Source organism: Thermobia domestica, chromosome 2 (assembly GCF_964235325.1).
Source record: "Thermobia domestica chromosome 2, izTheDome1.hap1.1, whole genome shotgun sequence".
NCBI lineage: Eukaryota > Metazoa > Arthropoda > Insecta > Zygentoma > Lepismatidae > Thermobia > Thermobia domestica.
In genome coordinates this window covers 58,528,383-58,551,130 of record NC_137455.1, presented here as the reverse complement: position 1 = coordinate 58,551,130, position 22,748 = coordinate 58,528,383, and the positions used below count along the sequence as shown (strand labels likewise).

At 37.6% G+C, this 22,748-nt stretch overlaps 1 protein-coding gene across 1 annotated transcript; it reads right to left on the bottom strand.

Annotated features, from left to right (window-relative positions):
- Positions 1-1,400: 1,400 nt before the first annotated feature.
- Positions 1,401-2,255, bottom strand: LOC145679022 (histone-lysine N-methyltransferase SETMAR-like). The gene has a single exon (XM_081749623.1). The coding sequence runs from the start codon at positions 2,253-2,255 to the stop codon at positions 1,401-1,403; it is 855 nt and encodes a 284-aa protein (XP_081605749.1).
- Positions 2,256-22,748: the final 20,493 nt, after the last annotated feature.

The following is a 22,748-nucleotide window of genomic DNA, read 5'->3' as shown; positions in this document are numbered from 1 at the left end:
ACGTCAGTTTTCCCCTTTCTCTCTCTCTCTCTCTCTCTCTCTTTGTATATGTGTTTATGCGTGTGTGTGACGACCATGACAATTTTTCAGTGATTCACACCGTCATCTATGAAAATTGCGGCAATGTTGTACTGGTTTCTCATATACATTACTGTACACTCTTATCTAAGGGTGGAATGGACAACGGAAACGTAGCTTAGGAAAATGGATTTAGTCACATATCTATAGTGCTATTTCATGACATTACAAGTTGCATTACCATCTCATATTACATCAGGATTTATCAGTATTTCCATGCTAGAGTACAATTTTGTATATGGTTCAATGCTATGGAAAATAAAGAGTGGAACTTTGTATTTGCAGTATTATTTAGAGATAAAGTTGCATTTATGAATACAAGGCACTTAAATCGATATAATATTCACAATGTCGATGTGCAGGTAAACTTGAAAATTTACAAGTGGAAACGGATGCGTGTAAGTAAACATTGTGGGCTTAAGTGAAGTGCGATGATCAGTAAAAGGCGAGATAGTATCGGGAAATTACTGTTCTATTTGGGTGGCATTAAGGTGGAGAATGGTGCCGCGATAGCATTGAGGAACGAACTAGCAAGAAGCGTAACTAAAGTGGAATGTTGCAATGCCCGTTTTATGTTCGTAAAGATAAGTACACAACTAGTGGATATTGTGATAATACAAGTGTATGCCAACAACCGATCATGAAGATAATGAAGTAGAGGTAATATATGACGAGATTAGTGATATATTGCATCAGAAGGGAAGAGGTAAGGTCAACGCCATAGTAATGGAGGACTTCAACAGTGTATGGAAGAAGGAACTGCGAATAGGTGGGACCATTTGGAATAAAAACGCACGGGGTCAGGTGCTGATCGACTTCTCTAGAAAACATCATATAGTTATAACGAATACATGGCTTAAGAAAAGAAAAACTAAGCAGTACACGTGGAAAAATCCAGGAGATAAGAAACGCTACCAAATCGATTACATTCCTGTCAAGCAACGTTTCAGGAATAGTGTACTAGACGTGAAGACGCTGCCGGGAGCAGACATTGATTCGGATCACAATCTCCTAGTGGTGGAAGTGTCAATGTTGTTAAAGTTAATCAAGAAAAATGGGAGAAGATATTGAAAATGAAACTTAACAGCTACCAGTAAGTATGGACAGTGATGTATAAGGGGTGAAAAAACTTAAACCCGTTCAGTAGTCATAATTCATGAAATAAATTTTATTTCGAGCGGAAACTTGTACACTATCTATATGCGTCTTGTACACTAGAGGCGTCTATGTTTAGCGTGCAGTAAAAATATTGTTCAGAAGAAGTCACCATGAGCGTTGATACACTTGTCCCACTGTGTCACTAACTTATAAATGCCGTCCATCTAAAATTTGGACGGCTGACTATCAAACCAATCACGCACAGCGTCCTGAACCTCAGCGTCATACTGAAATCTCTGACCTTTCAATGCCTTCTTTAGAGGTCCAAAGATGTGAATGTCACAAGGTGAAAGCCCAGGGCTGTAGGGCGGGTGTCGCGGCATTTCCCACTTGAATCGTTGAAACAAATCCTGCACTTGGTTTGCAACGTGTGGACGCACGTTGTCATGCAACACAATGACTCCAGTGGTCAATAAACCAGGTATTTTGTTTTTGATAGCTCTCCGTAACTGTGTCAAGGTCTGACAGTAGCGTGCGGCGTTGATGCGCTGTCCTGGTTCCTTGAAGTCCATCAATAATGGTCCATGGCAATCAAAGAACACAGACGCCATAACTTTCCCAACAGATGATTGCGTCTTGAACTTTTTGGGACGTGGAGATGAGGGGTGTTTCCACTGCCTACTGGAAGACTTTGAACTCAGTTCCAAATGATGACACCAAGTTTCATCCTCAGCAACAATGCGCAGCAAGAAGTCGTTACCTTCCAAATGGTAACGTGACAAATGTTCAATGGCGCAACCCACACGGTCCAATTTTTGGTCTTCCGTCAACACCCTGGGGATCCACTGCGCACACACTTTATGATATCCCGGATCTTTCACAATTTTCTGAGCAGTACCACAACTCATGATTACCCCGTTCACTATGGATTGAATACTAATGCGTCTATCCGCAGATATAGCCACATTCACCTTTTCACGCGTGTCTTTTGTGGCAACAGCATGGGCTTGACCAGGACGGGGATAATCAGTGGTTTGTTCTGGCCCAGTACACCACTCTTGTTTTGGGGACGCATGCATCACCATACACTTCTTTCATACTCCAGAACACTTCAGCTGGTTGACAACCTTCGGCACTCAGAAACTGGATGATAACATGCTGGTCCTGTTTGGTCGGATTGGGGATCTTAAACGCCATCTTTCACTCGTTATACCTGCAAAACGGAAACACGTATCAACAACATTCCTACACCAAACACACAGGAACATTAGCCGTTACACACTACTAAACAAACAATATCCTCCTACACTCTATACCAACAATACATGGAACGAACGGGTTTCAGTTCATCGTCCCTTATAAATGAGAAAATTGAAGAAAAATTCTGTGTAATTGGCGATATGGCAGGTAGTGTAGAAAATAGCTGAGAAAAAGTTAAACAGATTCTACTAAACGCACTCCACAACAACATTAGCAGAATGGAAAGAGCACCGAGAAAAGAGATCAGATCAAGAATTCCCGTAGCCAAAGAGACATTTAACAAGAAAGGATCGCTCTTAAGTAGAAGACTTATTATTGGAGTAAGTAATAAGCTAGTCAAACGCCGTATATGGAGTATTGGATTAAATGCTTTAGAGACTTGGACATTACGAAAGTTAGAGAAGAAATATTTAGAGATCTTCGAAATGTGATGTTGGAGGAAGATGGAGAAGATGAAATGGACAGAGAGAGTAACAAATGAAGACGTTTTAAACCTGATAGGAAAGAAGAGGACTCTTTTTAGCCAGCATTCTTCATAATTGATTTGGACACATCTTGCAAAGAAATTATCTTCTTCATACCCCCATAGAGGAAAAGACGAAAGAAAAACGAGGAGCAGGAAGAATATAACTGATTGATGATCTGAAAATTAGAAGAAAATATTGGGAGTTAAAAGAGGAAGCTGAAGATCGAGAAACGTAGAAGAAACATTTGCAGGTCGGAACCTAAAAATAATAATGGGATATGGACAATCCACTATGGCACCGACTATTTCCACATCGGCATCAGTAGTCCCACGAGGTATGGTGTGGTATCCTAGGTGACCATGTTATTGGCCACATTTCTTCCATGGAAATCTTATTGATAAATGTATGCCTCATTTGTTACTGACGTATTACCACAATTGTTACAAAATATTCTATTTTGACACCACTTATACCTTATTCTTCTACTTTTTTGGGGATTCAGTAGCAACGAAAGTGGAAAATACTTAGATATGTGTGTGTGCAGAACAAAGCCTCACATTTATAAAGTATTATAAGAATAGCATTTTGCGTTCTTTCACACGGTTTCAGGGTACAACACATTTCACTTTGTCTTGTAAGTTTCAAAACTCTCTTTCCATTGGGCATATGATGGTAATACGGAATTAACCAGCCAATTACGATCTTTGTTGCTATTGCACAGGTATACATCTTGATATTGGGCGGGTATTGTTCACGCGGTTACCGAAAGAACGTCAACAAGAGCAACAAGGTGGCAATTTGTCTAATAAAGGATATAATGCAATTCTTCATATTTTTGTGAAATGCAGTGTTCAAGGACAAATTGTAGGCCTATGTAAGAAACTCTTTATTATTAATTATCCTGACTTCATTAGAAGTTTACAAGTTAGTCAATAAAAATACCATCTGTGATTTGTCAAAACTTCATTTGCAAATTACATTGTAGATGTCATCAGGGGATATTATAACAATATGTCTAGTTATAACTGTTTCAAGAAGCACATTCGTTGTGAAATATTAGAGTAACAAAGTATTGACATACCACAATTGCATTAGCGTTGTCATGTTATGTTGTTTTCTAAAAAGGATGAAAACAAAGCGCGCACGAAGTACAAAGAGCGCTCAAAAAGTTTTGCACAATGGACTATAACTTTTCATGGCTAGCACTAGAACCTCTTTTTTGTACATGTACACTCATATCCAAAATTATTGTCGCATGTCTATAAATATGTTGTTGTAGGAACATAATTTGATAACTGTTAGGTTTAAGAATATTAGTTGGGGCGAGAAATGTTTTAAATTTGTAATATACTTACTAAAAAGAAAAAGAAGTGTGTTGCTACGTAGATTGTTCTTGTTTACTGAAATTGTGATATACAATTTGAGATTGTAATATAGGACATGGATTAAGGATAATGTCAAGTGAGTTACGTGTAAATAAGTAGTAGAAGTTGATTATATTTAGTGTATTGGAAGATTACGACATTAAGTTTAAAGTGTATTATGTGTTTTAATGAATAAAGGTATTTGAAGGAAGTAACAGGGTTGAAATACATGGAAGGTAGTGAATTTGAGTATGTCTATTGCTCTGCTGATAAATGAAATAATTTAGTGGAAATTACTTTTAATAATTACAGTAAAAAAGTTTAAAATTGGCGCAGTCGATTATAAAGAACATTACGCTTTTAAATAGTAAAGATGGCTTCATTTAGCAACTTTGAACCTTTTGATGTGGAAACTGGAAGAATTCAAATTTACATTGAGAGATTCGAACAGGTGGTGTTATCTGCAGCTTTTCCGGAGGATCGGAAAGTAGCGACATTTTTGGCTGTCATAGGGGGTCCAGCTTATGAAGAGTTGAGAAATTTGTGCACGCCAAGTAAACCAGCACAAAAATCGTATGAAGAATTAAAACAGCTTATGTTAACGCATTATGGAGTTAAAACTAACGAAATAGCTGAGAGGTTCAAGTTCTATCAGTTGATACAACGGGAACATCAAACGGTTGCCCAATTTGTATTGGTGTTGAAGAATCAAGCTGCTTACTGCAACTTTGATAAATGTTTAGACCATTCTTTACGGGATCAGTTTGTGTTCGGCATGAAAAATAATGTAGCCCGTAGACAGATACTGACGTCTAGTTCCCTTGATTTTCAACAAGTAGTTGATATTGCTAAGGCGGTTGAAAACACGGAAGAGCAGATGACGATTTTCAGCAGTGTTTCTGAGCGAAATCAACTTCCAATTAACATGATGCAACATAGTAGAATGAGAGAAAGGAAAGAATTACAAGGTCGCTCAGCATATCATACTAGTACAAGTAACTCACCACGATCAGTGTATTCTACAGATTCTAGTAACTCGCAAAGAAGTACAAAGAAGAAATTAGGTTATTCGGTATCATTAGATTCTTCAGATAGCAATGATGGAAAGGTTATTAAATGCCGGAATTGTCGACGTTCGCATGTAAAAGATAATTGTCTAGCTTTTGGTAAGAGGTGTTACAAATGCACAGGATTGCATCACTTTTCTAGTGCCTGTATACTTCAACAATTACATACAGAGATTAACGAATTACACATAGATGACCAAGTTGCGGAAAAGGAACAAAGCCTTAGTCACAGTATAAAGCAAGTATCAGACAAGCCTTCAGTATTGTACCAGATGCAAGTACAAGATTTGTATACAGTACTAACTATGGACACCCTGCATTACCAATCTTCAAATGAAGTCGTAGACGAATGCACAAATGTACCTCAGCCTGAATTAAAAAAAGAAAAAGAAATCTAAGACAGATAAATCGCAAAAAGAAAAACAAAGAAAGGATTCAGTGAACACGAAAGATTATAAATTACTGTCCGAGTCTGAAGAAGAGGAGCTATTTTACAATTATAGTGGACAATCTAATTCACCCATGGAGATGGAACATGATAGTTACAAAGGCAAAAATAGAAAACGCAATACATACAAAAAGAACTATAGACGAAGAAAGACACTTACAATGCACGATACTGAAAAATATATTTTGGGATTAAAAAAGGAAGTCATTCAGTTTCTCCTACAAGATCAAAGAAAGTGGCATAAAAAAGTACTTCAATGGTGGGACATAATGGCGAACATAGAGAAGAGTTTAACACAATCGGGCACAAATCGCTGTGCATGTAAAAAGAAGAAGGAGAGAATTTAAAAACAAAAGGAGTGGGTAGAATATTACAGTGTACAGTTCATTTTTTGTTTTGTTGACACCCGGGAGAAATGTTAGGAGAAATATTAGTTGGGGCGAGAAATGTTTTAAATTTGTAATATACTTACTAAAAAGAAAAAGAAGTGTGTTGCTACGTAGATTGTTCTTGTTTACTGAAATTGTGATATGGACATGGATTAAGGATAATGTCAAGTGAGTTACGTGTAAATAAGTAGTAGAAGTTGATTATATTTAGTGTATTGGAAGATTACGACATTAAGTTTAAAGTGTATTATGAGTTTTAATGAATAAAGGTATTTGGAGGAAGTAACAGAGTTGAAATACATGGAAGGTAGTGAATTTGAGTATATCTATTGCTCTGCTGATAAATGAAATAATTTAGTGGAAATTACTTTTAATAATTACAGTAAAAAAGTTTAACAATAACGAATTCGCCCGGTATTTCTTATAATGTTAGTATGTGTATAATCGGCAAAGACATGTATGTGGCAATTTTCATGTCAAAAGAGCAGTAAATAAGAACAATAAAACGAAAATGAAACTTTCTCGTCTATTTAGCAATATTTTGTTTTAGTCATTCTAATTTTCGTATTTATAATTCTCTTCCTATGAAATTTACCACAAATGTATACACGACTCCAAAAGTGCATTACCACCTGCAATTCTCGTTTTCCTGCAATAGGAGGCAACCCAAAAAGCTCGGCGGTTAGGTTGGTTCCGAATTCAAAAGGCGTTGGACCAAACCTCAATTTTGTTAAAAATATATCAGTGTGGCAAACTGAAAAATAAGGAAATAAAACAAATTGTTAAGAATGACAATTTTATTATCGTGACGGAGTTGGATGACATCAAAAGTTACAAAATGATCTTACTTAAGCAGTTCAAAAAAGATGAATGGCAAAAGACACATATCAGAAAAAAACATTTCTCTCCTTCTCCCCCCCAAAAAAAGGAATTTTAAAAAAGAAAAAGTTACATAAAGTAAAGGTTTAATATAAAAGACTCACCCAAAATTTTGAAAATTGACACGCGAAAGGCAAGAATAACTGAACTCAAGTGAATAAAATTGTGCACAGATATTGCAGACGTAAAATGTGGGAATACAGGCTTCATATTTTCCTGAAAAAAAAACGGTAGGGTGGGGCACAGTCCCCTCCAAACCCTTGATCACGAGATATCAAAAATGCTTGTAACAGTATGTCAGATGTGTGTGAAGGACATGAAGAATTGTAACGAAACTTTTTCTATGGACAACACGTAAAAAATAAAGGAATACGAGGTTTTAATGTTCTGCAGAAAACAGTTTTAGGGGGCAAAAGCCCCCACGAACAATTTTGAAATTTGACGTCCGAAAGGTAAGAAGAAGTGAACCGAACTGAATGAAATTCTGCACAGATATTATAACCGTAAAATGAGGGAATACGGGTTTCTTTTTTTCCTTTAAAAAATGGCTGGGTAGGGCGCGGACTCCTCCAAACATTTGATCATGAAATATCAAAAGTACTAGTAACAAATGTCAGATGGGTGTAAAGGACATGAAGAATTACAACGAAACTTTTTGTATGGACAATACGCAGAAAATAAAGGAATACGTTTTTTTTATTTTCTGCGGAAAGACAGTTTTATAGGGTAAAAGAACCCACCCCAAAATTTTAAAGTTGACGCGAGAAAGATAAGAAGAAGTGAACCGAAGTGAGTGAAATATTGCAAAGATGTCGTAGGTTTAAAATGAAGAAATACGGGTTTCGTATTTTCCTGCAAAAAAAGGTTCGGTGAGGCACGGACCCCTCCAAACATTTGATCACGAAATATCAAAAGTGCTAGTAACAGTATGTGAGATGTGTCTAAAGAACATGAAGAATTGCAACGAAACTTAATGTATGGATAATATGCGAAAAACATACGAATACTGTTTTTTTTTTATTTTCTGCGTAAAAATGGTTTTACGGGGAAAAGCACCCACCCAAAATTTTGAAAGTTGACGAACGAAAAGCAAGGACAAGTGAATCGAAATAAATGAATTTGTGCACAAATATTGTAAACGTAAAATGAGTGAATACGGGTTTCATATTTTCCTGGAAAAAACTGTTGGAAAGGGCACGAACCCTTCCAAAGTTTGGATCACGAAATATCAAAAGTACTAGTAACAGTGAGGTGTGTGTAAAGAAAATGAAGAATTGCAACGAAACATTTTGTATGGAAAATAACCATAAAATAAATCAATACGAGTTTCTTATTTCCTGCGGAAAAATTGTTTTACGGGTCAAAGGCTCCTACCCAAAATTTTGAAAGTTGACACCCGAAAGACAAAAAGAAATGAGCAGAAGTGAATGAAATTTACACAAGTACTGCAGACGTAAAATGAGGATAAGGGTTTTATATTTTCTTAGAGAAAACAGGTGGGGCGCCGACCGTCCCAAACGTTTGATAACAAAAAATCAAAAATAATATTAATAGTAGGTGAGATGTGTGTAAAGGAAATGAAGACTTTCAACGAAACTTTTTGTATGGGAAATGTGCTGAAAACAAAAAAAAAAACGGATTTTTCATTTTTGCGGAAAAATGGTTTTATGGGGCAAAAGGCCCCACCCCAAAATTTTGAAATTGGGCACCGAAAGGGAAGAAAAAGTGAACCGAAGTAAATAAAATTTTGCGTAGATATTGTAGACATAAAATGAGGGTATACGGGTTTCGCATTTACCTAAAAAAAACCCGGTTAAGTGTGGCAAGGACTCCTCCGAATCTTTGATCACGAAATTTCATAAGCGCTAGTAACAGTATGTCAGATGTCTGTAAAGGACATGAAGAATTGCAACGAAACATTGTGTATGGAGAATACGCAAAAAGAAAATGAATACTTGTTTCTTATTTATGCGGAAAAATTATTTTGTGGGCAAAAGAACCCACTCCAAAATTTTGAAAGTTGATGCCCGAAAGGTAAGAAGAATTGAGCCGAAGTGAACGAACTTTGATCACGAAATATCGAAAGTACTATTAATAGTATGTCAGATGTGTGTAAAGGACATGAAGAATTCCAAAGAAACATTTCGTATCGACAACACGCAAAAAATAAAGGAATACGGGTATTTTATGTTCTGCGGGAAAACGGTTTTTAAGGCAATAGCCCCACCCAAACTTTTGAAAGTTGAAGCCCGAAAGGCAAGAACAAGTGAGCCGAAGTGAATTAAATTGTGCACAGATATTGCAGACGTAAAATGAGGATACGGGTTTCGTATTGTCCTGGGGAAAACGGTTCCGTAGTGCGCCAACCCCTCCAAACCTTTGATCACCAAATATCAAAAGTACTAGTAACAGTATCTGAGATGTGTGTAAAGGACATGAAGAATTGCAACAGATCTTTTTGTATGGACAATACGCAAAAAATAAAGGAATACGGGTTTATTATTTTCTGTGGAAAGACTGTTTTATGGGCAAAATAACCCACCCCAAAATTTTAAATTTGAAGCTGGAAAGGTCAGAACAAGTGAACCGAAGTGAGTGAAATATTGCACAGATATTGAAGGCTTAAAACGAGGGAATACGGGTTTCGTATTTTCCTGGAAAAAGGGGTTGGGTGAGGCACGGACTCCTTCAAACATTTTGATCACGAAATATCAAAAGTACTAGTAACAGTATTTGAGATATGTGTAAAGGACACGAAGAATTGCAACATAACTTTTTGTATGGACAATACGCAAAAAATAAAGGAATATGAGTTTCTAATGTTCTGCGAGAAACGGTTTTAGGGGGCAAAAGACCCCATCCAAAATTTTAAAAGTTGACGCCCGAAAGGTAAAAAGACATTAGTCGAGGTAAATGAAATTCTGCACAGATATTACAGACGTAAAATGAGGATATGAATTTCGTATTTTGCTGAAGAAAAAGGTTGGGTGAGGCACCGAAACCTCCAAACCTTTGATCACGAAATATCAAAAGCGCTAGTAACAGTATGTCAGATGTGTGTAAAGAACATGAAGAATTGCAACGAAACATTGAGTATGCAAAATAACCAAAAAAGTAAATGAATACTGGTTTCTTATTTTCTGCGGAAAACTGTTTTAGGGGTCAAAATCTCTCACCCAAAATTTTGAAGTTGACACCCGAAAGAAAAGAAGAAATGAGCCGAAGTAAATGAAATTTGCACAGATATTGCAGACAGAAAATGAGGTTACGGGTTTCGTATTTTTCTAGAGAAAACAGTCGGGTGGAGCGCCGACCCCTCCAAACCTTTGATAACGAAAAATCAAAAGTGCTACTAACAGTATGTCAAATGTGTGTATAGGACATGAAGAATTGCACCGAAACTTTTGTATGGACAATGCACTGAAAACAAAGGAATACGGTTTTTTTTATTTTTGCGGAAAAACGGTTTTATGGGGCAAAAGACCCCATCCCAAAATTTTGAAATTTGACGCCAAAAAGTATGAAAAATAAACGGAAGTGAATGAAATTTTGCACAAATATTGTAGACATAAAACGAGGGAATACGAGTTTCGTATTTACCTAAAAAAAACGGTTAGTTGGGGCCCGGACTCTTCTGAACCTTTGATCACGAAATATCAAGAGTGCTAGTAACAGATTGTCAGGTGTGTGTGAAGCCCACCAAGAATTCGAAAGAAACTTTCTGTATGGACAATACGCAAAAAATAAAGGAATACGTTTTTTTTATTTTCTGCGGAGAAACAGTTGTAGGGGGCAAAAGAACCCACCCAAAGTTTTGAAAGTTGATGCCCGAAAGGCAAGAAGAAGTGAGGCGAAGCGAATTAAATTGTGCACAGATATTGTAGACGTAAAATGAGCGAATACGAGTTTCGTATTTTCCTGGGGAAAACGGAAGCGTGGGGCGCCGACCCCTCCAAACCTTTGATCACGAAATATGAAAAGTGCTAGTATGTCAGATGTGTGTAAAGGACATGAAGAATTGCAACACAACTTTTTGTATGGACAATACGCAAAAAATAAAGGAATACGGGTTTTTTATGATCTGCGGGAAAACGGTTTTAGGCGGCAAGAGACCCACCCAAAATTTTAAAAGTTGACGCCCGAAAGACGCGAAGAAGTGAACCAAATTGAATCAAATATTGCACAGATATTGTAGGTTTAAATTGAGGGCAAACGGGTTTCGTATTTTTCTAAGAAAAACGGTTAGGGGGCTCGGACCCCTCCAAACCTTTGATCACGAAATATAAAAAATGCTGGTAACAGTATGTCATATGTGTGTAAAGGCCACGAAGAATTCCAACGAAACTTTTTGTATGGACAAATACGCAAAAAAATAAAGGAATGCTTTTTTATTTTCTGCAGGAAAACAGTTTTATGGGGCAAAAGAACCCACACCAAACTTTTGAAAGTTGACTCCCGAAAGGTACATGTTGTCTCAAAGGTCGAGGGCATTCTTTATTGCTATTTTAAGGAAAAAATTTTCTAAGTCCAGCTTCGGGTATCTTCGGGAAAAAGTAAACCAGGTTCGAACCTCGAAGTCAACCTTTGCAATCGGGAGAAATTTTGCAGATGTGTTTTTCTTCTTTTAAATATAATAAGACTTGTTATTAATTGTATAAAAAAGCAACATTGATTGAAATACTTAATAATTCAATATTTCGAAACTTTGTATTAATATCAGCCCATACCTGTTTGTCATTTAGCTCTCCATACGTAATGAAACATTTAGATATGTAAACGAATCTTTCCATATGTGAAAGAATGCAGAAAATTAAGACATAGAACACAATTCTCGTCTGAGTACTAAAATAAAAGTCAAAATGGAACAAAAACAGCGTTTGCAGTGGATATGAATCAGAGCCCTGCACGGGCCGGGCGCGCCCGATTCGGCCCGGTGCCCGGCCCGGCTCGACCCGTTTCAAGTAATATCAAACTGGACCGGGCCCTAACCGGGCCGAGCCGGGCCGGCCCGGCTCGGCCCGATAGTCTGGAAGACGGTTCGGAAACTAATGTTGTCAGCCTACTTGTTTTTTTAATGTCCTCCACTACCTCTATTTTTGCCGTGTTTGTACGGTCTTACTGTCAGCCTATGTTAATCGTAATGTGTTTGAGAAACTGACTCTTTATTCAAGACTGTGATGTACTGGTAATACTATTACTATTACTACTTCTACTACTACTATTACTACTTCTACTATTACTACTACGACCACTGCTAATACTACTACAAGTGCTACGACTTCGCGTCAGAGTTGACATGTCTGATGGTACCGAATTTACCTTCTAAGTACAGAATAAAATTGAGAAATGCTAGTTATTATGGCCGGTCTGCGTAGAATGTGAACTGATGCTTGATCTACGAGGGAGAATAGTGGCTCAATAGAAAAAACACTAACATCTGGTGCTAGAGGTCGTCGGATCAATCCCTGCTCATGCTATGTGAGCTTTGTTGTGGACAAACATCGTGTGCATGGGAGTTTCTGGGGTGGTCCCGCTTCCTCCCACTGTTTTCTTTCCACCAATTCATCCCGTCATCATCCATTCAGCCTGAGCCGTAGTTACCTAAAGAACGTATGGTAAAGTCAAGTACTTGACCTAGTAAGTAGAATTTGGTATGCTACCATTGGACCACGGAGGGCAAAACCATAAACTGGCGTGCTTATAAGATCAGTGCAATTTGTAGTAATGTTCAATTAGCAAGGCAAATATCGAATGGTGTTACATGTTCATGTATTGTTTATAGTATGATGCTACAAATATAACAAAATATAATGATCAAATAAATCACCAAATCGCCAGGGTCGATTAGGTGTTCCTGGAACGGTGGCTCAGCGGTTGAGCGTTCACCTCTGGTGTATGGGGTCCCTGGTTTGATCCGAGCTCTCGCCAAGTGAACTTTGTGGTGGACAAACACCGTGTGGGAGGTTCGCGGCGTTCTCCTGTTTCCTTCCACTTTATTTACTCCACTATTTCATTTATTTCTCACCATCATCTCCTTTAGGCTAGTTTGCATAACTTGGAACCACCTACCAAGAAGAATAAACTAATGGATTGGGAAGATAGACATTCAGTCTCTGGTGAATTTGATGATGAAGTAGACATCTACCTCAACATGTCATCATGTGTAAGAGAACTAGATATACTGCAGTGGTGGAAGCAACAAGAACAAACATTACCAAAATTGTGTAAATTAACGCGTCAGTATCTCGTCATCCCTGCTTCTAGTGCGTCTACTGAAAGAGATTTTAGTTCTCAGGAACGGAGAAATGCTCTAAAGCCTGAAACTGTTGAATCTGTTTCCGTGCTATTCGATGCGTACAAGGACATACAGTAAAGCGATGTTCATTTTGCACTATTGGTTTCTTAGGAAACCTTATATTTTCATTTTCTTAATATCAACTATCCCTTCTATTATATGTGATGTTAAGAGGCATTTTTGATAGCTGATATCTATACATTTTTCATTCAGGGGACTTTTGAGGTATTTTTTAATCAACAATGATATGTGTGGATTTTGTTTTGATTTACTGCCTCGCATTCCGTCATATAGCTCAGTTATTTACTTGTTACGCACCGTTCCAGGAACACTTCATCGATCCTGGGGTCTGGGTGATTTATTTGATCATTGTTTTTTGTTATTATTATTGTAGCATCGAATTATAAAGAATACAGGAACATGTAATATGATTTGGAATCTGCCGTGCTAATTGAACATTACTACAAATTGCGCTAATCTTATGAACACGCCAGTTCATGGTTTCGTCCTCCGTGGTCTAATGTAGCGGAACAAATTCTAATTAATAGGTCAAGGACTTGACTTTCTCATATGTTCTTTAGGCAATTACGGCTCAAGACGTATGAATGATGATGGATGAATTGGTGGAATGAAGACAGTGGACGAAAACGGTCTAATCCAAAAACTCCCACGCTCACGATTTTTGTCCACAACAAAGCTCACATAACACGAGGAGGGATCGATCCGACGACCTCTAGCACCAGATGTGAATGCATTCTACTGGCCAGACTACGCAGACTGGCCATAATAACTAGTATTTCTTCGATTTTTTCTGTACTTAGATTGTAAAGTATGTACCACCAGACATGTCAACTCTGACGCTCGTAGCAGTTGTAGTAGTAGAAGTAATAATAATAATAATAATAATAATAATAATAATAATAATAATAATAATAATAGCAGTAGCAGTAGTAGTAGTAATAAGAGTAGTAGAAGTACAGTACTTTACAGTCTTGAATAAAGAGTTAATTTCCCAAACACCAGTGGCGGCGGTTGGACGTTAAAAGTGAGGGGGCAAGACATGATCTGGATATTTGTATATAAATGTTAGTTTTTCTGGTTGTTTCTAACATTTTGTTTGACGAAAGGTTGTATAACTAATAGGATACTATATTTTCAGTTAAAATACCGTATATCGTATATAATAGTTTATTAAGTAAATTGAGAAGAACAACGTAAGTAGATACTAGCCCTTTGTACTCTTAAACAACGAAAGTGTAAGAAGAGATTTGATTCCTTGCTCATGAACATCTTAAAATTTGTCTGGAAAATTGTGTGATCAGATTATTTAATAAATTTGCAAAACAAATAAATAGAAAGAATAATATTAATCATAGTAATGAATAATGATGCTTGTTTTGCAAAAGTTATATTGAAACTGAGGATTAATGAAAAACTTAATATTTAATTCCAAACATGATATTAAATGTACGTTATTACTCTTAGAAAATGAAAGACAGTAAATACTACAAGCATATGCTACGACATTTAAAGAAATATTTGCTTTTGCAACTTCTTGAAATATGTTCGTTGCCATTAGGTGCAGATTTCACTTTCTTGGAACACATCAAAACACAACAATACTTACAATCCACACTTCAGTTATATAAAATAAACTTAAAACCTAGAATTATGTTCAATTTACTAAATTTTATTGTATATACACTCGTACATCCTTAAACACAACACTTCACTCGTATATTACACTACAAAACAATGGAAAAGGTAGAAGTTGTTTCTTATCACGCTCTTTTTAATCGATATTCCTTACTTTAGAAAGAAGAAAAGACATTTTAGGAACTGTCAATTTTTGTGCAATTAAAGAATAACTTGTGAAATAGGCCCTACTTTTTTGCATAATGTTCTTTCGATTAGCTTCAAAGCGGCTCACTAACATATCGAGCCCTTGTAAGAAGAAATGAAAGTATGCTGAAATTGTGCTCCAATAGGTTAGTATTTTTGGGGGGTTATTTTCTGTGGCGATTAAAACGCAATTACTGTAGCTTTCTTTACTCCACGGGAAGACAACCAATACATATTCACGCAACAGCAAATATTATATGGCAGCATTTTTTCCTATTAATCAGTAACACATACAAAATCGTTACATTTCCAAATGAAACTATATACATTAATTGGTTACTTAAAAAAAGTGCGGGGGCAACTGCCCCCCTTTGCCCCCCCTAATCGCCGCCCATGCCAAACACATTACGATTAACACAGGCTGCCAACATTAGTTTCCGATCCGTCTTTCACAGTGTTCGGCCCGATTTGTGCTCGGCCCGATTTGTGCTCGGCCCGATTTGTGCCCGGCCCGTTTCGGCCCGGCTCGGCCCGAAATGTGCCCGGCCCGGTTAGAGCCCGGCTCAAGATTCGGGCCGGGCCGAGCCGGGCACAGAATTCAGATCCATTCGGGTCGGGCCGGGCCGTCTTCGGGCCTGGGTTTGCAGGGCTCTGCCCTGCACGGGCTGGGCGTGTCCTGTTCGGCCCGGACACAAATGCTATAGGGCCGAACCGGGCGCACGTATTTCCGGGTTGGAACCGGGCACTCAAGGACGGATTGGAAACTAATGTTGTCATTTTTTCCCTTAAATGTCCTCCACTACCCCTGCCTTTGCCGTGTTCGTACGGTCTTACTGTCAGTCTATGTTAATCGTAGTGTGTTTGGGAAACTGACTCTTTATTCTAGACTGCAAAGTACTGTAATACTACTAATATTACTACTACTTCTATTATTACTACTACGACCACAGTTAATACTAATATAACTGCTACGATTTCGCGTCAGAGTTGACATGTCTGGTGGTACAGAATTTACCTTCTAAGTACAGTATTTTATAACAAGACTTGTCAAACAGGGTGAAATATCCCTGTTTTCATTTTCCAACCATTTTTGACCATAAATCGACTTTTGCGAGGTGAGAAAGGAAGATACGACAGAAGGAAAACAAAGTTATTGTAGAAGCATTATCATCAATATTTTGCATTCCAAAATACGGAATGTTACTTAAAAAACATAACTTTAAAAGAAATATCTACTAAAATGAAAGAACAATCATGGCATTTTAGGCGTGTGCGTAACAGTAATATACAAAATAAATATTACAATACTTTTGAGGGTCTAGATCATTTAGATTAGATATTGGTATTCCAAAGGTAAACAAATGAAATGTTCTTTTTTTTGACTGAAAACGTGATTTTAAATTATATATATATATATATATATATATATATATATATATATATATATATATATATATATATATATATATATATACAGACTGTTATACAATTCGTGTAATTTTCTACAGCACTAGGAGAAGATGAAGTTTTCACACCATTAATATAAAATTTGGCACTCTTATTGAGAAATATCTTAATTTTTCGAATTTCTAAAGGAAATAGAAGAAAATTAATGTTTAGCCCCCCTTTTGGAAGTGTAAACACAGAAGTTCATTTTCCTTATGGGAGGTTCAATGTTAAATTTTGGAAGCAGTTTTCTCCAATAATTATTCGTAAAGATTTTGGGGCAAATGAGTTGTATTTGTTACGAAATGCAAAAACACTCATTCACAAAGCTACTAAAGCCGTCTCAAACATTATTTTGGGAAGGCCCCCCTTCGGGGGGCAAGGGCCGTAAAAAGCTGGTGGGTGATGTGTTACCAAATCTCAAAATTTATTTTCGGAGTGCCAGTAAACGTCAGATTAATCACGAATGTCACATAATTAATGCTCCAATGCTCCTTACATGTAAGAGTGACTGATAATGGGGCTACAGCCCCCTTTCAAAAGTAAGAAAATCACCAGAAATATCCTTAGTAGGGACATACGAGAAGAAGGTGTTTTTGTTAATTAGTGTGAAATTTGGCGTCGTTGTAGCAAAAGAGTATGCATTTTTGAAATATGGAATGCTATTTTGGTAACGCACCGCCTTAGGGGGGCACAGGGGACGAAGCATTAAATGATGTACCTTTATAAAAATTCAAAATTTTTTTCCGGAAATGCCAGTGAGCGTCAGATTTTTCACAAATGTCACAGAATTAATATTCTAATGCTCCTTCCATGTGCCAGTAACTTGTGTGGGGCTATAACCCCCTTTCATAAAATATCCCCATAATTCTTGAATTTATTTGAGGTGACCATTGTGCTGCCTCTGTACCATATCGGGTTGTGCATTAATGGAAGCCATGGCTAAAAATACTATACCTTTCCTATCCCCCGACTTCGATCCGACCTTTTGTTCTCGAGTTACGGCTGTTTTGGGCATTTTTCCGACTGGTTTTTGGCTGGTCATAGCGCCAAAATGAAGCATTGTGCACCCAGGTTGTCTTATCACGGTGTCAGGAATGAGCCCTCAAACGTTGTAAGTGTTGTTTTGAAACACTCTCTATATTTCTATCCTGTTTCTGATTAGCTTCTCTTTGCCAATCAATTTCCAGTATTCCCAAAATAAACCAAAAGTGAACTAAATTCACTAAATCGCCTTTCCCCTATGCTTTCTTCTTGTATAGTACTTATTATATATTTATATTGTAATTGACAGAGATTGCCAATATTGATTGAAATATCTGGTTAAAATTCTATTAGAGGAATTCCCTCTTCAGTACAGAAATTCCCTCCTTGCATCCTACCGCTATTTTAGGCGAGATGGGATTAAGTAAGATGGAAATTCCCATCTCGCCTAAAATGGTAGACATTCTTATTTTGGAGATATAAGTCGTTAGGCTGATAAATCGTTAGGCGAGGTGGGATTAGACTAGATGGGATGGAATCATCTGAAAAGGTAGGGGTACGGTAGGTAGCAGCATGACGTCACACCGTCCCCCATGCCTATCTTTGCCCATTGTAATTGCTTAGGAAGTGGGAGGACGCCGTACACAGTTTTTTGGAGGTGGGGATAGGGTCCCCCGCGTTCCCACGCGCTTTAACCCCTGCTGCTAAGTATTAATTGCTGTGAGGACTAACGAAAAATATTATGTGATAATAATAATAATAATAATAATAATAATAATAATAATAATAAAGTATCTGAATGATACAGATATTTTTTTCAACTTTTATTACAATTGCTGTGGGTTCCCATGAATCTGGTTATATTGTTTTTGAAAGGAATAGAGGCTTCAAACAACAATATGATTTGTATAAAAGAAAAAAAGCCTTATCAGTTGCAAGAACTGACAAGTGGCCTTGTGTCTGTTTTTTTAAACACAATGTTACGAGGCACAGAAGCCACCACGCCTGCGGTGTGCTTGCTTTTTTGCCTCAGGCAGCTTCAGTACTAAAATAAGACTTTGCTTCAGGCAGACAGTACTAAAATTCTGTCAATTTATGTGTAGCTATCAGCAAGCACACAGGTTCTTTGAAACGCTGAATTTTACAAGAAAGGTTTTGTCCATCGGATAGGAAGCGAACGAAGCCCATCGTACGTTGTAATCCCTCCCCTCTTTTGCACACTGTGTGAAATTTAACTTGTATACTGTAGTAAGTTACAGAGAAGAGAAAGTTTGTTTTTTTAATGACATTATCGAATAAGATTGACCATTATTACAATATATTCAAGATGAAAAATATTCTTTTAACAGTCGTCGTACTTAGTTGTCTGCACTGAAATTCCCATAATGTGCTTTCTTCTTTTCTAATATGAGCTCCGAGCTTCTTCGTGTTTAAGTGGTTAGCGTACGTGCCTTTGGCGTGAGAGACCCGGGTTCGATTCCGGTGAGAGGTCATGTAGTTCGGGTTTGTCAATTAATCAGTAGGTCCCGTCTTATATAGCCTCGCTGCTGAAAGGGACGACAAAATAAACTCAACTCATATTGAGCATCATAGGAGATATAACTCCGAGGTGAATTTTGTCCCTGGAAAACCTCCCAAAATCATCAACGGTACGAAATATGTCTGCAATGCAACATGCCAATCATTTCCAACTCTATGCTCTGTGATCTAGTTTGCTTTTCATGTTTTCAGTAAACTAGACAGACAAAAGGAAGAATAGAGGCTTTCTTCCAGAAAATTGTGTTCGAGGGTGGGGGGTCACACAGGCTCGTATCCACGGGGAGTCTAGGGGGCCGGGCTCACCAAAACTTTTTACATTAGAATGATTTATGAGCATTTAAGTAGTCAGCCATTAGGATTTTTTTGTTTTAGGATGATACCAGATTCGACTCCTGGTGTAAGCTCAACTTTCAGTATTGTGTCATTTGCAGGTCTCGTCTCATACAGATTCGTTGAAAAACCTCTAAACATGTGCTATGACTATTATGCGAACTAAAGTTTTTTTTTAGCAAAAGAGAGAGAAATTTCTTGCTTTAGACTCTGCCCTGTAATCCAGTTTTTCTGGAGGCGAGATAGTATGGTTGGGAACGACCTATCAGATTCAAGTTCCGAACCCACATATAAAAGACCTTCCTTTATAACCTTGGTGTTGTATAAAGACGAAAAACCAAAATATACTGATAGCTCCAGTAATAGATATTATAGCAAAGAGATTTAAAAATTAGGTGGTTTTGAAATAGAGAAAGGACAGTACCTGAGCTTTATTAGTATTACTAGCATATATTACCCGCTTTGCTAAGTTAAAATGAAAATTTTAAAGCACAACTCCGTATTTCATGTGTTTAGTACCCGTGAAATATGCTGTTTTCGTTTTTAATGGCATCGATTTAAACAGCATCGGAAAAATCATTGATCAACCCGGCGACCCCAAAAATCATGGATTCGACACCAATAATGGTCATTTTCGGTCATTTATATATATATTTCCTCCTCCCCTATGTTGCGGGCCATGGCAACGAAAGTGTCACTGTTCATCTCAGCGACCCCCGACAAATGTGGATTCAGCACTAATTAACGGTCATTTTCCATTATCTTTAAATATCTCTTCCTCCCTTTCCCCCAAGTTGAGGGGTTGAATTTGAATTTAAACATGATCGAAAGTACCACTGCTCATCTAAGCGACCCAGAAAACTATAAATTTGACACTGATAGTGGCCATTATCGATCATTTTATATATCACTTTCTCCCCTTCCCGCAAGTGGCGGAGCTGATTTTGCATTTAAACCGGATCGAAGATGTCACAGTTCATCAGAATGATCCCGAAAACTATGGATTAGGCAGTAATATTGGTTATTTTCGATTATTATTATTATTATATATAGCTCCCCCTCCCCCGTGCTGTGGCACACGAAATCAGAATTGTCACTGTTAATCTCAGCTACTCCTAAAACTATTGATCCGACACTAATATTACTCAGTTTCGATAATTTTTAAACGTTTATCCCCCTCTCCTCCATTGTACCCTCCACCTTCCCAACTATTAGGGCTGAACTTGGATTGAAACAGCATCAGAAGTGTTACTGTTTGTCTCATCGGGCCCGAAAACTATGGATTTAACAGTAATATCGGTCATTTTTGATCATTTTTAAATTTCTCTCTCTCTCTCCTTCCCCTACGTTGCTTCGTCAAAGTGAATAGCCTAAAGTAATCCCTGCCCCTATACTCATGTATATTGAAAATTTGATTTCGATCGGTCGGGTGGTTCAAGAGTGATGAAGTCACAGAGACAGGCATTTTTATTTTTATTTTTTTTACATATATCTGCCCCCTCTCCCTCCCCTACGTTGGCTCGTCAAAGTGAAATGATAAAAAAACACCCAAGGCCCGACCCTCATATTTGTTGAAAATTAGATCGAGATTGGTTGGGTGGTTCAAAAGTTATTAGGTTTTATTAGTTTCAATTTATAGGTTCCCCCTCCCCCCTAGGATGTACCGTTAAAGTAAAATTACAAAAATGTTTCCAGATCCAAACCTCATACATCTTGAAAATTTGATTGCGATCGGTCGGATATTCAAGATATAGTTCAAGAGTTATTAAGTTACAAAAATAGTGGCTTTCAGTCTTATATAAATTGATTTTTATATATATATCTCTCCTCCTTCTCCGCCCACACGTTACTTCGTCAAATTTAAATAACACGATCCCAGGCTTGAGCCTCATCTATGTTGAAAATTTGATCAAGATTGGCCGAGTGGTTCAGGAATTATTAAATTTTATTTATTTTTACCCCCCCCCCCTAAGTTGTACCATCAAAGTGAATAGCCTAAAACCAGCCCAGCCGTAAAACTCATCCATGTTTCAAATTTGATTAAGATCAGTGGGGCGGTTCGGGAGATTTATAGTCACAAACATAGTGTTTCTCAATTATATATATATATATATATATTAGTAGTGTCGAATCTAGATTTTTTCCTATGGGGGCAACGTAAAATTTTACGGCACATTCCACCAGCCCCCCTTCCAACAGAACGGCGAATATGCATCGTTTTTACCACTACCACTCTACATTGAGACTTTTCCCAAATAGGCTAGTACTGGCTTCGATAGAAGGAAAAAAAAGTTTGAAGGGCCGGATCGGGACAGTGAAGAGAAGACTGGCAGTGTTGGGCAAATTTCAATTGAATTGACACTAATAATTAATCTGTAAATTTAATTGTTAATTGCAATTGACAACGGAAGTAAGTAATGGTTAATTGTTAATTGCAGTTGCCCATTAATAAAGGAGAATCAATTGCAATTAATCAATCGATTGAAAGTAATTGCAATTGAAATTAATTAGCAATTAATTCAATTGCAATTTTTGATTTCCACAGCAATTACTTTCAATTGATTGATCAATTGCAATTGATTTTCACTGATTAATTTTCAACACTGTAGTTCAGAGAGAGTGTGGGGCAATGAAAACTTTAGCCACGACCAACTGACCCACCACCCACCGTGACCCACTCTGTCCCACCACCCACCATGAACCACTGTCACACACTGTGACCCAAGACCCACCGAAACCCATTGTCATCAACTCTGACCCACGAATCATGCCCTCTTCTCTACTGACTAAAGAGTTTAAACTTGTAATAAAACAAGGCTATGAAATTATCACTCATTGGATTTTAAATTTCTACGATCAATCACTCAAGCACCGCTCTATTACAATAACGGTGGATCTGACCTTTCTAATACAAATAAAATAGAGTTTGCTTGAGTGTCTGTCTCTCTATCTGTGTGCGGCCCGTGGACCAGACGAGTGGACGAAAGTTTTTAAAATTTGGTCGCGGGTAGCTTGGTCTAGGCCACAGATCAATACGAAGAGTTTTTCTTTTTTCAACCGGGACCGGCCTGGGAACCAGACAAGTTGGCCGAGAGTTACCAAATTTTGGACACGGATACCTTGGTTCAGGTCCCAGACCAAGGTGAAGCGTTATACTAAATTCGAACCAGGGGGGTCTCAGGAGGGCGTTACCCCAGACATGTAAAAGTAGTAGAAAATGACCGATATTAGTGTCGATTTCATAGTTTTCGCGGTCGCTGAG